We start from the raw sequence: 13,409 nt of genomic DNA on the forward strand, positions 1-13,409 counted from the left end.
GAGCTGGGGCACCTGCAAGGGAGCTCAGCAGAGGTATGAGGCTGAGAAAGGGCTGGGATTTGGTACCCACAGGAGTGCACATGTGTGTCTAACCTAAGATAAGTCATAAGGACAGTCCTTAGGTCTAAATAAGCTCAGACTGGTCTCTCGTATCGGCGCCGTAGCGAGTGCAATTAACCCAACAGTCCTTTCACCGCACACAAAAACACATGTAAATGCTCTGCCCTGATTGTCTGATTCGCCCTTGAAAAATGTTAATGAAATCCCTGCTTGGAAAACCGCCCTTTTCTGTAAATTAGACAGTCTGCACAGAGAAATCTCCTCCGAGGCCTCCCGGTTCCTCTCCGGGCCGTTGGGCTCCCCTTTGCTGCCAGTTCAGTCCTGCTTTATTGGAAGGTGCCTCTCCAGGTGCATTTTGGGACCCGAGGTTTTCCAGCCCTGCCTGGGACAGACCATCCCCAGCAAGGGCACGTTGGTGTCTGTGGGGATTTTGATTGTGGGAAGAGGAGCCCTCCACGTCCCGTTGTTGGGGCTGATGGTGCCTGGCTGGGTTTTTCATTTATTCTGCCACCATCAGATTTCATCACTGGAATTTGAGCACAGCATTCTCGGGCTCTACTGCCCAGTGTTTCTTAGGTAAGTGATGGTGACAGGCCCTGGCAGAAGATCCTCCTGTACAGCCCTCCCTGCTGACCCTTTGTCTGATTTGTTTTTCTCCCCTCTTTCTCCCCAGGTTTTTGGCATGTAGTCATAGACTCTGACGAGGGAGTAATGGAGTCGCTGAGTGGCAGGTGCTGACAGCTTCTGCAGCCCCAGTAACTGCTCATTTTGGTGTCATTTGCAATTCTGTACCTCTAAATGCCACAGCTCTCTGGGGGAAGGTTGCGCTGGACACCGGTACTGCCTCGGAAGGTACATGTGTGTCCCTGTGTTTTTGTTTAGGAGTTTGCTGTGCTGTGTAATGTTCATGGGAGGGCAAAACTTGTGCTTACAGTGGCTATCAAGCGGCTCCTGGTGACATCCCTTCCTCCCTCTCTCCTCCTCTTAACTCGATTTGCCTGCAGGGCCTTTTTGGAGTCCATCCCGTGCTTTCACATTTGCGAGACCTGCTTGCAAGGAAGAAATGGCTGGTTGAAAGGTTCTGATGTGAAAACAATGGAATATGCCGCTGGAGTTTCCCAGAAACTCAAAGGCTTTCTGTGGAATTCCAGCCCCGCTCTTGCCCTCTTGAAAAGGCACATTTTAATTACAATAAAATGTGTGTGTTCACACTTGGTTATTAGTGTTGTACATTTTTCTACGTGGTTCTGGTGAGTTCAGTAAAAAAAAAATCTTCGTTGTTGGCTGGCAGATTTTAGAAAAGTTTATTTCTGTAGGCTCCTTGCCCGCTGTGGATTTGATCATTGTTCTGGTTCTCACAGCCTTCGAGCTCTGCTCCAGGAGAAAAATACAGATTTGTCACCAGGGCCTCCCACTAGAATCTAATTTTGAATTTGCAATCTGTTGTCTTGGGAGGTGCTTCAAATTTGGTTGGAAATTTGATATATTTCAGATATATTCTTCTGGAATCTGGTGGTCCAGCCTTTTGCAAGTGTAATAGTTAGTAACTTGGGTTTAATTGAAATGAGCATTCTGGTTTTGTAATTATTTTAAGAAATATGTAATATCGGGGGGAAGGGAAGAGAAGGGAAGGGAAAATGACTGTTTCTAAAGAAAATTGCGTTCTTTGAGGGGGCCGTCATCAGTGGTCATTTGGAATGTGATAGCCTTTATGTGTAACCATGTAAGACTCATCCAGCAAAACCTCAGCAGTTCAGCCAGAGGTCAGTGTACTTTTCTAGGGTACCTGGTATAGGGAACACAGCTTTTTTTTTTCCAAAGCTTTCCTGCAGAATTTGTGTTCTCCCTGCTGGCAGCCTAATGTTGGTATCAACGTGAAGTTTGGGTTTTCAAAAAGCACATCTCAAACCCCTGTACCTTTGATGTGCAAGCTGGCTGCAAGGTGACTTTCCCAGCCCCTTGAAGACTTCCACAAATTTGACATTTCCCCTGCTCCAAAGCAGGAAGGAGCAGATTTTCCGGGACAGAGCCACCCCTTTGAGGATGTGGAGGAACAAGTTGCCACCCCTCATTTGTGTGACTTGGGCTGGAGATACAAATCTGAATCTCCTTCAGCGAGCAACTGAGTCACTGCGCTGGTGCCTCTTCCAGGAGACGTGTCTGCCTCCCTGCTCTGGTTTTCAAATCCCTCCTCTCGGAGCCTTTAGTCAAAGGCAGCCTATTCCCACAAAAAGTTTGGGTTTTGATGAATCAACGTTTTCTGCTGAAAAGTGTCCAAGCAGTCCTGCTCTCTCAGCCCTGGCCTGTGTGATCTCTGGGAGCCTCGGAGTAATTCACAGCAGATTTCTGACACGTCCCAACCCTCGCCTGAGAGCGACAGACCTGTTCTAAAGCATCAAGATGTGTCACACTTGATTTATGTTGTATCCTGGTGGTACCTTTGATAGGTCTTTAATGGTCACCTCTGGGTTTGGTGGGGGAGGTAACAAGGGGAGCCTTTGTCCTCCCAGCACTTGCGTGCAGCTCCCATTTAACATTACTCATTTTCTTAATTTGATACAGATTTTTTTCACTGAGTGTGCTAAAGGCAGTTAAGCCACAGACAGGCAGCATCTGGCAGTCGTAGCTGGAGCGGTTTAAGATGCTTTTGCCTCAGGGTGTCTGCTGTGGCCCGTGGGAGGGGGAGGCTGGGGCTCCCCTCCCCTGCCCAGCTCCTGCCAGCTGAGGACTCTGGCATCTGCTCCGGTGCCAATTCACGTTTCATTGCTGGCTTTCCACATCCGCCTGTGCTCACCTAAGAGCTCACTGCTGCCAGAAAATGCAGAGGTGCCACTCACTGTCCTCTCCTCCCTGGCCCCTCTGACTATGCTGCCCCTTCCTCTCCCCGCTGGGTCCCCAGATGGGCACCCTTGTGCTGCCCCTGGCACGTGCCAGGTCAGCTCATTAGCTCAGCAAAAACTAACTAATAAACTCTTCTTTCTTTTTTTTTAACCTTGGATTTATTTTCTGTTGTTGTTTTAGTGGACTCTGCTGCATGAGCACTCGAATTGGTAACTGGTGGAAATGCTCAGCCAGGAATGTGGAGGGGAGGCAGAAATGGGGGTGAGAAAGTAGGATGGGGGACCCCATAAACAGTCACCCTCAGCTTAACCTGGTGGGGTTGACTGTCCCCACCCAAGGTGTGTCCTGCATCTCCCAGGGGAGATGGGCTCTGCCAGGGGATGGTGACAGACCTCGGGGATGGCACTGTCTTGTATTGCTGCAGCTGGATCCGAGCACCACGTCTGCCTGCAGCCCTCTGGCACCCACCCACCGCCCAGCATTCCTACAAACCTGCAGTGCAATGCCAGGGAAGTCAGTGGGGATTAGGGCAGGAGTGAGCTCTGGGTTTATCTCAGGATAGATCCACCCCAAGTGCCAATCCCCGGAATTAAAAAGGGACAGCTCTTTACTTTGAAGTCTGACACTTCTTGCAATTACTTAGCGGGTACTTCTCATTGTGTGACATCACTCCCTGAACATGCCTGCTGCTGCCTGCAGGGGTTCCTGGGCTGCTGTTCCTTTCTTTGCTGGTCATTTGTGGTTCTGTTGCTTTTGGCTGGGTGAGGTCTGGCCTGGTGTGGATGGAGACGGTGTCAGGGTGCCGGCACAGGGCAGCCTTCCGGAGCCGCTTCCATCAGCCCGGGGATGCTCCTGCCCTTGGGCAGCTCCACTTTGGAAGGTAAAGAGTCACTCTTCAATCACTCCGGGTTTCAAGAGGACGTTAAAAATTGCTTTTTCTCCTTAGGTGGAGAAGTGATGGTGTGGCTGGGGAGGGGGGATAAGTGGCTGCAGGCTCTGCAGGGCTGTGCAGCCGGTGGAAATCCTGCTGGCTGGAACTGTGGTTAGCAGAAGTGTGGAGCTCAGAACCAAGGCAGCTAAAAGCATTGCCCCAAGGGTTCCTTTTGCAACAAGGGGAGTGTTGAGGCCTGCTTTTAGATATCTGTGGAAGAAAAAAATACAGGTTTTGTGCTTGAAAGTGTTCTAGAAGCAAAAGCTGGCTGAGTTTGTGTTTCAGTCTGGCCTGTATCAAAGGGCTGTAGCTTTTAAGGGATAAACCATGTTTAGGGACCGATAATGCTGTCTTTTCTTTTAGATTTAAACGTCCCTCTCTTCAGTGCATTTCTTTTTCTAAACAGTGCGTGATAACCAAGTCATGGCAGCCAAAGGGAGTTCTGCCATTTATTTTGGCAGACGTGGGGAATTTCCTGGTGTAGTTTACTTCAAATGCGATTTTTTTAAATTTTAGATACAGAAATGTCCAGAGGTTTATGGAGGTGTCTGTTGCTCCAGCACTGGACAGACTTTTAGCCTCAGTCATGACCCATTTCCTTGGTTAGAGGAACAGAAGCAGAGTCCTCTGGCTGTGGTCAGAAGTGTCACTGCAGAGTTCAGTCCTGCTGTACACCTCCAGGGCAGAAGTGCTGTCCCTGTGTTTAATGCCATTGATTCCTCACTTTCCATGGAATTTATGTAGGGCTAATTCAGTGCTGTGCAGCAGCAGTGGTGTGGATTTAGATATTTAGAGAGAAAATGCGTGGTCACATTCATTCTGCCAGCATCTGGCTCAGAACCCATCAGGGCATCCCGGCAAATGAGAGGAAAATGCCCCAAGAAATTAAAAACTCCACTGTTTTACTCTTGGGGCAGCTTTTTTCTCTTCAACCAAGACTAATGGAAATACCTCAAAACAAAGATGTTTTGCCTTGGAATTTCTGTTCAAGATTGATGGACTATTTATCTCTGTATAATTGTCTTGTGTGTAATTCGGGGTCTCCTGTTTAATTTTGAATGGCTGTGAACTTCAACATTTACTTTTCTTATTCTTCTTCTTGCCCTTTGGCCAGAAGGACCCAGTACTACTGATAAAATATTTCTGACATTTGTTGAGTGAGATCACAGACCTCAAAGTGTTTTGCAAAGGTTGAACCAGATCATCACTCCCACCTTCTGGATGGGGAACCTGTTTCACGGCGGGATGTGCACGGGTGAATAATGCAGGAGGATGGGGATGGGGACAGAAACCCAGTCCCTGCATTTCGGCTCAGATCAAAGCACTTGGATCTAGCTATCTGCTTCAGAGGGAGTGGGAAGGAAAGGTTATTTTTGTAGAGTCTGAGTCACTCATGCTAATTTATTTTTCATAATGTGGCTTTCTTGTGTGGGGCTTTCTGTACCTGCTTAATGTTGCACTGTTTTTTTGTTCCAGAAATCAAACCTGTCATTAGCTCGCTGCCAAATGGTAGGATTTGTACTTTGCTCTTTGGTGCTTTAGCTTGCAGTTCCTAGCCAAAAAAAAGTGAAATCTCAGATAAAGGTGTACAGCCCTCTACTTTTTGGCATCTTGTTACACTCAGATAAGCAAGAGCTGTTGATTTTTTTTTTTGAGTTTGTTGGCTGGAGTGACAAAGCTGATGCTGAGAGTCAAGTGAATGTGTGCAGAGCTGAGATTGCACTTTGGTGCTAAGCTGGTTCCAGTTCACACCAGGCTTCAAGGCTCAGTCCTTTACACCACCAGGGCTGTTTCCTACGTTCCCATTTAACTGAGTTGTATTTCTAAGTTTGCTGGTGTGCAGCTGCTTAATTAATTCTGTGGGATTAGCTGCTGTAGTTCCAGCGGGTCCCGGTGGAATCTGCGGCGCAGGGTTTGGGACAGGTTCAGTAATTAAAAAAAAAAAAAAAACAAAAAAACCCAGGCAGGTTTTGGTGTGGTGGGTGTTTCTGCGTGTCTCCTGCCCGTAACGGTGCCGCTCTCTCCCCTCGCAGACCGTGACGCCATGGGGAACGCGGAGAGCCAGAGCGTGGAGCACGCCTTCTACGGGGACAAGCACGCCGGCCTGGGCCGCAAGCACACTTCCCGCTCCCTGCGCCTCTCCAGCAAGGCCTCCCGCCGCTCCCGCCACGCCTCCTCGGGCAAGATCATCCACCGCAACTCGGAGGTGAGCACCCGCTCCAGCAGCACGCCCAGCATCCCCCAGTCCCTGGCGGAGAACGGCCTGGAGCCCTTCGCCCCGGAGGCCAACCTGGAGGACTTCGGGAGCCCCATGTGGGTGGACCGCGTGGACATGGGCCTGCGGCCCGTGTCCTACCACACCGACTCGTCGGTGACGCCCAGCGTGGACAGCAGCACCGTCCTCACGGCCGCCTCCGTGCAGAGCATGCCCGACTCGGAGGAGAGCAGGCTCTACGGGGACGAGCCGCCCTTCCTGGCGGAGGGCGACGGCAGGGGACACCGGTACGCGGCCAACGGGACCGGCTTCATGGACGCGGCCAGCTTCAAGAAGAAGCGCTCCAAGTCCGCCGACATCTGGCGCGAGGACAGCCTGGAGTTCTCGCTCTCCGACCTCAGCCAGGAGCACCTGACGAGCAACGAGGAGATCCTGGGCTTGGCCGAGGAGAAGGACGCCGAGGCCGCCCCGGGCACGGAGGCCGGGGGCAGCCCGCAGGCCCTGGTCTCCTGCCAACGTGCCAACTCCATGAGTGACTTGTATTCCCCCAAAACGCCGGGCGCTGCCATGAACGGGGGCCCGCGGAACGCCTTCGGAGGGTACTGCCGGAACCTGGTGTCCGACATCCCGGATATCGGGAGCCATAAGATGGCCTCGGTCACCGCCGAGGATGCGCCCTCTTCCTACAGCAACTACAACACGCTGCCCTGCAGGAAGTCACACTGCCTCTCCGAAGGGGCCACCAACCCCCAGATCAGCCACAGCAGCAGCATGCAGGGCAGGAGGGCCAAAACCACTCAGGTAAGGCACTTTTCTCCTGTGATGTGGCGTTTCCTGAGCCGGGTCTGTAGGTAAAAGGTGTTCCAGGTTCTCCCAGGCTCTGTTTTCCTTCAACACCGCCTTTCCAAGAAGAGGGGTGTTTCCAGGAGGGAGCTGAACAAGCCGATCTCCAGAGCTGTCTTGAGCCCATCACCGCTTCCTTCCTTATTTGCAGCTCTCTTTGGGCCTTTTCCACTCTCTGCTGCCTCTGGAAAAGATAAATCTGCATTTGCCAGCTAAAGAGTTTCTGCATGCTTTGCAGTGCTGACAGTGCCTTTTTTCCCAGGGTAGCTGCCAAAACACATCACTCCACTGCGGAGCTTGTGCGTGTTGTGTCCCCCCTGTCTGCCCTCCCTGCCCTGTCACCCTCCCCTGCCTGCACCCTGGGAGCACTCGTGGCTGGAGGCAAAGAAACCCGTGAGTGTCTCCCCTTCCCTCTGTAGTAAACACTGGCTGGGCTGAAGTGTCACTCTTGCAATTAGCTGACATTCACATCCGTGCAAAACGTCACCCTGACACAGTGCTGTCCCCGCACAGGGGGCTGCTCTGACCTGAGAAATGGTGGGGGATGGAGATGAAGGGAGAAGATGCAGCTTCTCTGAGCCAGGGAGGACGTTGTGCCCTCGTCCTTCCAACAGACAGCACAGAGCCAAGAGGAGCTTTGCTGTTGGGTGCCCAAACACCACTCCTGTGATTTGGGATTTTACTGTGAGTTGCCCTGCTTTTCTTGGCCTGGTGGAGTTACAAAGCACCACAAATAGTGGTTCTGATGGCAGGTCAGTGGCAGAGAGGGGGGAGAAAGGAGGTACCAGGAGAGAGGAGCCTGTGCCCCCACCTCGGCTGGCACTGACTCGTGGGAGCTTCTGGGATGGGGTCACAAAAGCAGCTCTTGGTTTTTGGAGGTAAAACCCCTTGGTGCACCAGCAGGATAAAACCCAAGAGAACAACAAGAAGCAAAAAAAAAAGAAAGAAAAAAAGATGTAATTTGGCAGCCTTGGAGGTAACAGCTTTTGTGGAGATTGTTAGGTGCAACTGCTGCCTCCAGCCTGCTTTCAGGAAAAGGAGAACAGTGTTGGTGGTGAACAGCAAAGCATTTGTTTGTCGTCTTCTTGGTGCCTGTCCTGGCATTCAGAAGATTCCTCTGAGGCAGGTAGTGAAAGCTGTGAATTTAAGTAGTGTTTTGTGAGGCCTCAGCCATGCCCAGGGAAATAATTTTGTGGGGCTGGTTTCACTAGATGTATCTCTCCTGAGACTGGAGACGGTGGCTATAAGGAGTCTCAGCAGTGATTATTACCACAGATAAATTCAACAAAATTAAAGCTTTGGAAAGGTCAAAATTCCTCCTCCCAAGTCTTTAATCCCAGCAGCATCCAGTAAGTATAAGATTCTTGTCAGCAGTGAAGTCATGTTAGCCCAAGCCTCCCTTCAGCAAGCTTAGGGAAATGACTGTCATTATGTGTTTGATAGAGCGAAAAGGAAGTCCAAATTTGCACACAAAGTGAAAGGATTAGTTCCTTGGTGAACCTGATGAGGTGGCTTTGGAGGGAAGTGACCAATCTGTGTCTGTCTGTGCCAGGTCCCCCAGTCCAACCATGTCTCAGCACTTTCCTCCTCTTCACTCATCACCCCGTGTGAAGTAGAGAGCGATGGTGGTGGGAGCTGAGGGTGCAGAGCTGAAGGCCTTGCTGCTTTGCTGTTAATGTGCTCCTTGGCGCTGTGTTGGCACCTTTTTTGGGAATTTTATTTCTCTCTGCCTCCCAGACCTTCAGCGCTTTCTACACGAGCTTCACGCTCTGGATGACCACGCTGAGCAGGGCCCCAGAGCCCGCTGTGTGTGTCGTCAGGCCGTGTGAATGTTTGTGCTACAAAAACAACTCAGTGGACTGAGGCAAAAAGCTTTGTGTTTTTACCAGCCTTTTGAACTGCCCCCCGCCCATTCCAGTGCCACAAAATAGGAGTTACATCTTAGGGCCACAGGGAAACCACACTAAGGTGACCCAGGGCCAGGTGTAATGTGGTGTTGGACTCAGTTTTCCCTCTTGGCCTCCGGGCCAGTGACCTGGCGCTTGTCTGTGGTGTTACAGTGCAGAGGTAGCTTGTTCAGAGTCACCTCATGGAGCCTCAAAGCCAGGGGTGAGGTTTCTGCCCAGACCCCCTGTTGCCAGTCCTCACAAGAATTTGGGGTTGTGTTAGCCAGTGGGGTGGTTTTTTTTCAGGTTTGTGGACAGTTGTAACTTGGATATTTGCCTATTTTTTTAGTCTCAGCTGCCCTGGAAGGTCCTGATGGTCACTTGTAGGTGTCTTTTGACTAGTCTAGTTCTGTGCATCACCGTGGTTTCTATGTGTTAAATTCACTAGAAGTTGTGTGACAAGCTGCATTTTTTTGTGCCAGGCTGACCCCTGGAAAAATTCATCCTGGAACGTGTCACAGAAACCAGGTGCCAGAATCGTGGCTGTACATGTTTTGTTCTCATGCCTTATCCATGGGTTCTTTGCAAGTACGTGGTTCACATAAAGAAGGGGGGGAAAACCCCACCCCGAAAAACACAGCAGAAAATCTCTGCCTTCCAAATTTAAACCTTAAATTGAATGGTGGGAGTCACTCTCCACTAATTGAGGGGAGCTTTATGGGGAGATAATTATATTCGATGTGAACAAGCGATTAGTGCTCACAGGGTGGCTCTGGGGCACCCACGCAGCAGCTCTGCTTTTCCCAACATTTTAACGTCAAGGATTCGGATCTGCTGAGCGAGACTTCCCGGAGAGCTCTGCTGGGATCACGTTGGGCTTTTGGAGCTGATGTGATGTAGGTGGAAAGGGCTTAATTGGCTGACATTTTCACCCATTTTTGCTTGAAGGGAGACAAGCACCGGTTGGATACAGCTTGTTCTGTCTGTGGGCTGTGAGATCCCCAGGATCCTGCAGCCTGTTTGTTGGGATCCAGATTTTGTGAAATGGCTCTGTTGTGTCCTGTTTGTAGCTAAACATCTGCCTGCAGGAGACTCCTTCCTCCTCCTCCTCCTCCTCCTCCTGCTGGTAGATGTTCAGGGACAAATGTAACCCACTGCTTCCCTGCTGTTAGGAGCCCTGACTGAAGTTTCAAGAAGGGAATTTTCCTGGAGAAGCTGTGGCTGCCCCATCCCTGGAAGTGTTCCAGGCCTGGTTGGATGGGGTTTAGAGCAACCTGATCTAGTGGAAAGTGTCCCTGCCCTTGGCAGGGGGTGGAACTGGGTGGCCTTTAAGGTATCTTCTAACCCAAACCCTTCTATGATTGCTTGAATAAGGGGATGGGAACATTGAAATACGGCTTTGTGCCACTTCCAAGCCTGTCTTGCCACCTCCTTATTCCATTCCAGGTCTGTGGGGAACTGATGGTGTTTTAGAAGCATTTTTAGAGCCTGGTGAGGACCCTGTGTGCTGTAAAATCCAGGAGGGACATGGTGGCCAAAGCATTTCCCCTCGGTCCCCTCTCACAAGGAGGATGGCTCGTTCCTCTCCAAGCTTCTCGATTTCCTCTGGAAAGCTCAATTCTAGTGTTCCCATGGGGCACTCCAGTTTGTTTACAGGACTTCTGAGAAGGAGCAACAGCTCTGCAGGGAAAGCAAAGGTTTTTTTATCATGTCCAGTGCAGTGTTAGTTGTGAAACTGAGAAGGGAGAAAGGGAACAAACTTCCTGCCCGACTGACTTGGAAACTGCGCCGGTTTCAGTGTCCTTGGCGTGTTAAATCCCCTTTTGTCCAATTTTCTTCGAATTTATTACTATTTTTAGGCCTCTCTAGGTAGCCTGAAGGAATTTGGGATTCTCAAACCTTAAAAAAAAAAAAAAAAAAGTCCTACATAAAAAGAAATTTTGCAGAATATGCAGGAGATGAAACCGAAGGGGCTTTGTGGGAATTAGATCAGGGCGTACAGAGAAACCCGTCTAAAATTAGACAGTCTTTCCAGTCCATATTATCTTTTTACTATCTCAGGGAGTTTTGTAACAGGTTACAGTGTCCCATTATGCTTCATAGGATGGCTGAACTCCAGAGAGCTGATACTTGGGTTTAAGTTGTGTAAAACTTTTTCACAAAATGGTTTTGTGGCATAGAGGATGTCACCTCAGCATGGACAAGGACCACACTGGGTCAGTCCCATGAAAGCACCATCCAGCCTAATACCTTGTTCCCCCCCACTACCAACTACCCAGAAAAAGAAAGGAAGAAGAAACTGGGAGAGCATGGGTTGAACTTTCCTTTAGGGCAGAAGATGAGAGATTTGAGCTTCCTGTGCAAGGAATGCATCCAAGGCTGTTGGGTTGACCCGTCCCCCATGAATTCTCTTTTCTGAAATGATTTTCTCCTCCTGGCTTCCCCTGCATCCTGTTCACTCTCTGCAGAGTACTTGTGACCTTCCAGCCTGTCTTATAGCCCTCCTTGGCCACGGCTTTTCCAGGCAGAGCATGTCCAGCAGCTGAAGCTCTGCTCCTATTAAAGCAATCCTGTCTTTAACCTGGAAGACAGGGCTGTTTTCAGCCTCACTGTGATTCCTAATCAGAGTGACACAGACCTTTAATCTTAGTTGTTTGACTCCAGATGGAATCAAGGAAAGAAATACAGACAAAGCAGTGCATCGTTAAATGATAATTAATGATAGGTAGGTTACTAAGTAGCTAAAATCAAGATGTTCCTGGTTTGCAGCTGCAGTGGGGATGTCACTGATTCCAGCCCCTGTCCCCAGGATGCAGCCTGAGCCAAATCTCCCAGAAGCTGGAGGTCTGTGAGTGGGAAGGTTTGGCTCAGGTGGCTCCCCCAGGGCAGCACTGGTCACTGTGCTGAGCCTCCAGGCAAGCAGTCCTGTTAAACCCAAATATCTCTGCCTCCAGCCACCAGCCACGGGGCTCCCAGGGGAGGGAAGGGCTGGGAATGGGCTGGGGGAAGGGGAAACTACACAGGTTTTTAGTCAGGCTGAGCTTGCACCAGTGTGAGCTGCCTGTGAATCCACATCTTGGGTGCTGGTGTGGTGGGTGTGAATGACCGGCCCCATTTAAAGTCTAGACCAAATAGCCTGGCTGACTGGACGTGGATTCAGGGTGAGCCTGGAGGAAGGTCTTCCCTGCTCTGTCACTGGGCTGCCCTTCCCACCTGGGGGAGATTAGATCAGGCATTTCCTCTTCAAGGTATTTTAAAGCAAATAAGTCACTCCCTTCAGAGCACACAACTCTGCCCCAATATTTTCAGGGAAAGGAGCATGTGAAAATTGGTGTTTTGGTCTTCACTGGCAAATATTTTGATACTCCCTTCAAAGATCTTAATTTGTTTTTCTTCCTTCGCTCTTGGTTGGAAGCCAAGGGAAAGCAAGTCACCACTCCTGATATTTGATCTAGCTCCATTCAGGAACGGGTTGTTTTTAAACAGTAATACTTTTGTCATTTATACATCTGAAGTGCTTGTGCCACTGGCAATAATTGTATTCTCAGTAAAGTTACAAAGACTGCGTGGTTTTTTTCCAATTTCAAGTATTTTGCACTTAAATGGATGCAGTTTGCAGGAGTGATCCTTTCCAGTGAAGTGCTCCCTCGAAATGTTTCTTTCCAGAGAGCTTCAGCATGTGATCCTGTGGCTAGTTATCATCCCAGATGACAGGCATTTCCCTGCTCCCTTAAACTGGGTGGTTGTTCAGGTGAACTCCTCACAGATATTTTTTGATTTCAAGCTGCTGTTCTAGTAGCCCCTTTCCCATTTCTGCCTCCTCTGTTGTATTTCTCAGGAAGATTTGCCTCTCCTCGGCTTCAGTGAACAAAAATAACCTAACCCTGCTAGGTCTTGATTCTCCTTCATGGAATTATCTTCTTTGGGTCTCCATGCATTTCCCTGCAGCTTTGTGGGGGACAGTTTAGTTTTCAACCCTTTCTGTCTCACAGCTCTGGGGCTGTACTTTCCTGACTGCTGCAGGAGTCCCTGTGGGTCCATAATTTGCTTTTTAGGGCATCTAAGTCAGGTAAGAAAACCAGGCTCCTTGGAGAGGAATGGATCCTCCCATATTTGAGTATCTTCTGGGTGCCTGGCACCTTGTCTGTCCTTCCGTGGTGCCAAATTACCCTGTACAGCACTCACCAAGACAAGTTCACAAAGGAATCCTGGAACCAAATCCATTGAAATCCATGCCTTAAGACTTTCCCAGCAATTATTGCCCAGAAACCCTGTGACTGTGATTCATCCTTTTGTAATAAGACTGAAGCTCATTGCTAGGAGAAGTACCCAGAGGTCTGGGCTAGGACCTTTTTTTATAGGAAGCAAACTTGATTTCAGAGAACCATGACCCAAGCCTGCTTGCTTATTAAACCCCTGTGAGCATCTGTAGGGCCACATTCAAGAGTTTGTTTGTTTATTTTGTTTCTTTCTTGACCTGAAGAGCTGTTGCCCAGTGCAGTGAGTGCACAGAAGTAGGAACCAAAGCTGCTTGTACATGTCACTATCCCATCTCTTTGAATTCCCAAACAAACCCACCATCTCAGCCTGGTGTCCACAAACAAATTGGAGTTGGCTTGTAGCTGTACCTCAC

General features: G+C 49.7%; 1 protein-coding gene across 9 annotated transcripts in view; it reads left to right on the forward strand.

The window, feature by feature from the left end:
• TIAM1 (TIAM Rac1 associated GEF 1) overlaps positions 1–13,409 on the forward strand; it is a 158,398-nt gene that overhangs the window by 77,810 nt on the left and 67,179 nt on the right. For 5 of the 9 annotated variants that reach the window (XM_050333447.1, XM_050333450.1, XM_050333449.1 and 2 more), the window contains 2 exons: positions 734–912; positions 5,866–6,848. In XM_050333447.1, coding sequence (XP_050189404.1) covers positions 5,877–6,848 — 972 coding nt within the window. In that variant the 5' untranslated portion in view covers positions 734–912; positions 5,866–5,876. The remainder of the gene's footprint in view (positions 1–733; positions 913–5,865; positions 6,849–13,409) is intronic. The other 4 variants (XM_050333454.1, XM_050333451.1, XM_050333453.1 and 1 more) reach the window with 1 other exon arrangement.

This window comes from Myiozetetes cayanensis, unplaced genomic scaffold (assembly GCF_022539395.1).
Source record: "Myiozetetes cayanensis isolate MyiCay16 unplaced genomic scaffold, myiCay2020 scf5-8, whole genome shotgun sequence".
NCBI classification, from domain to species: Eukaryota; Metazoa; Chordata; class Aves; order Passeriformes; family Tyrannidae; genus Myiozetetes; species Myiozetetes cayanensis.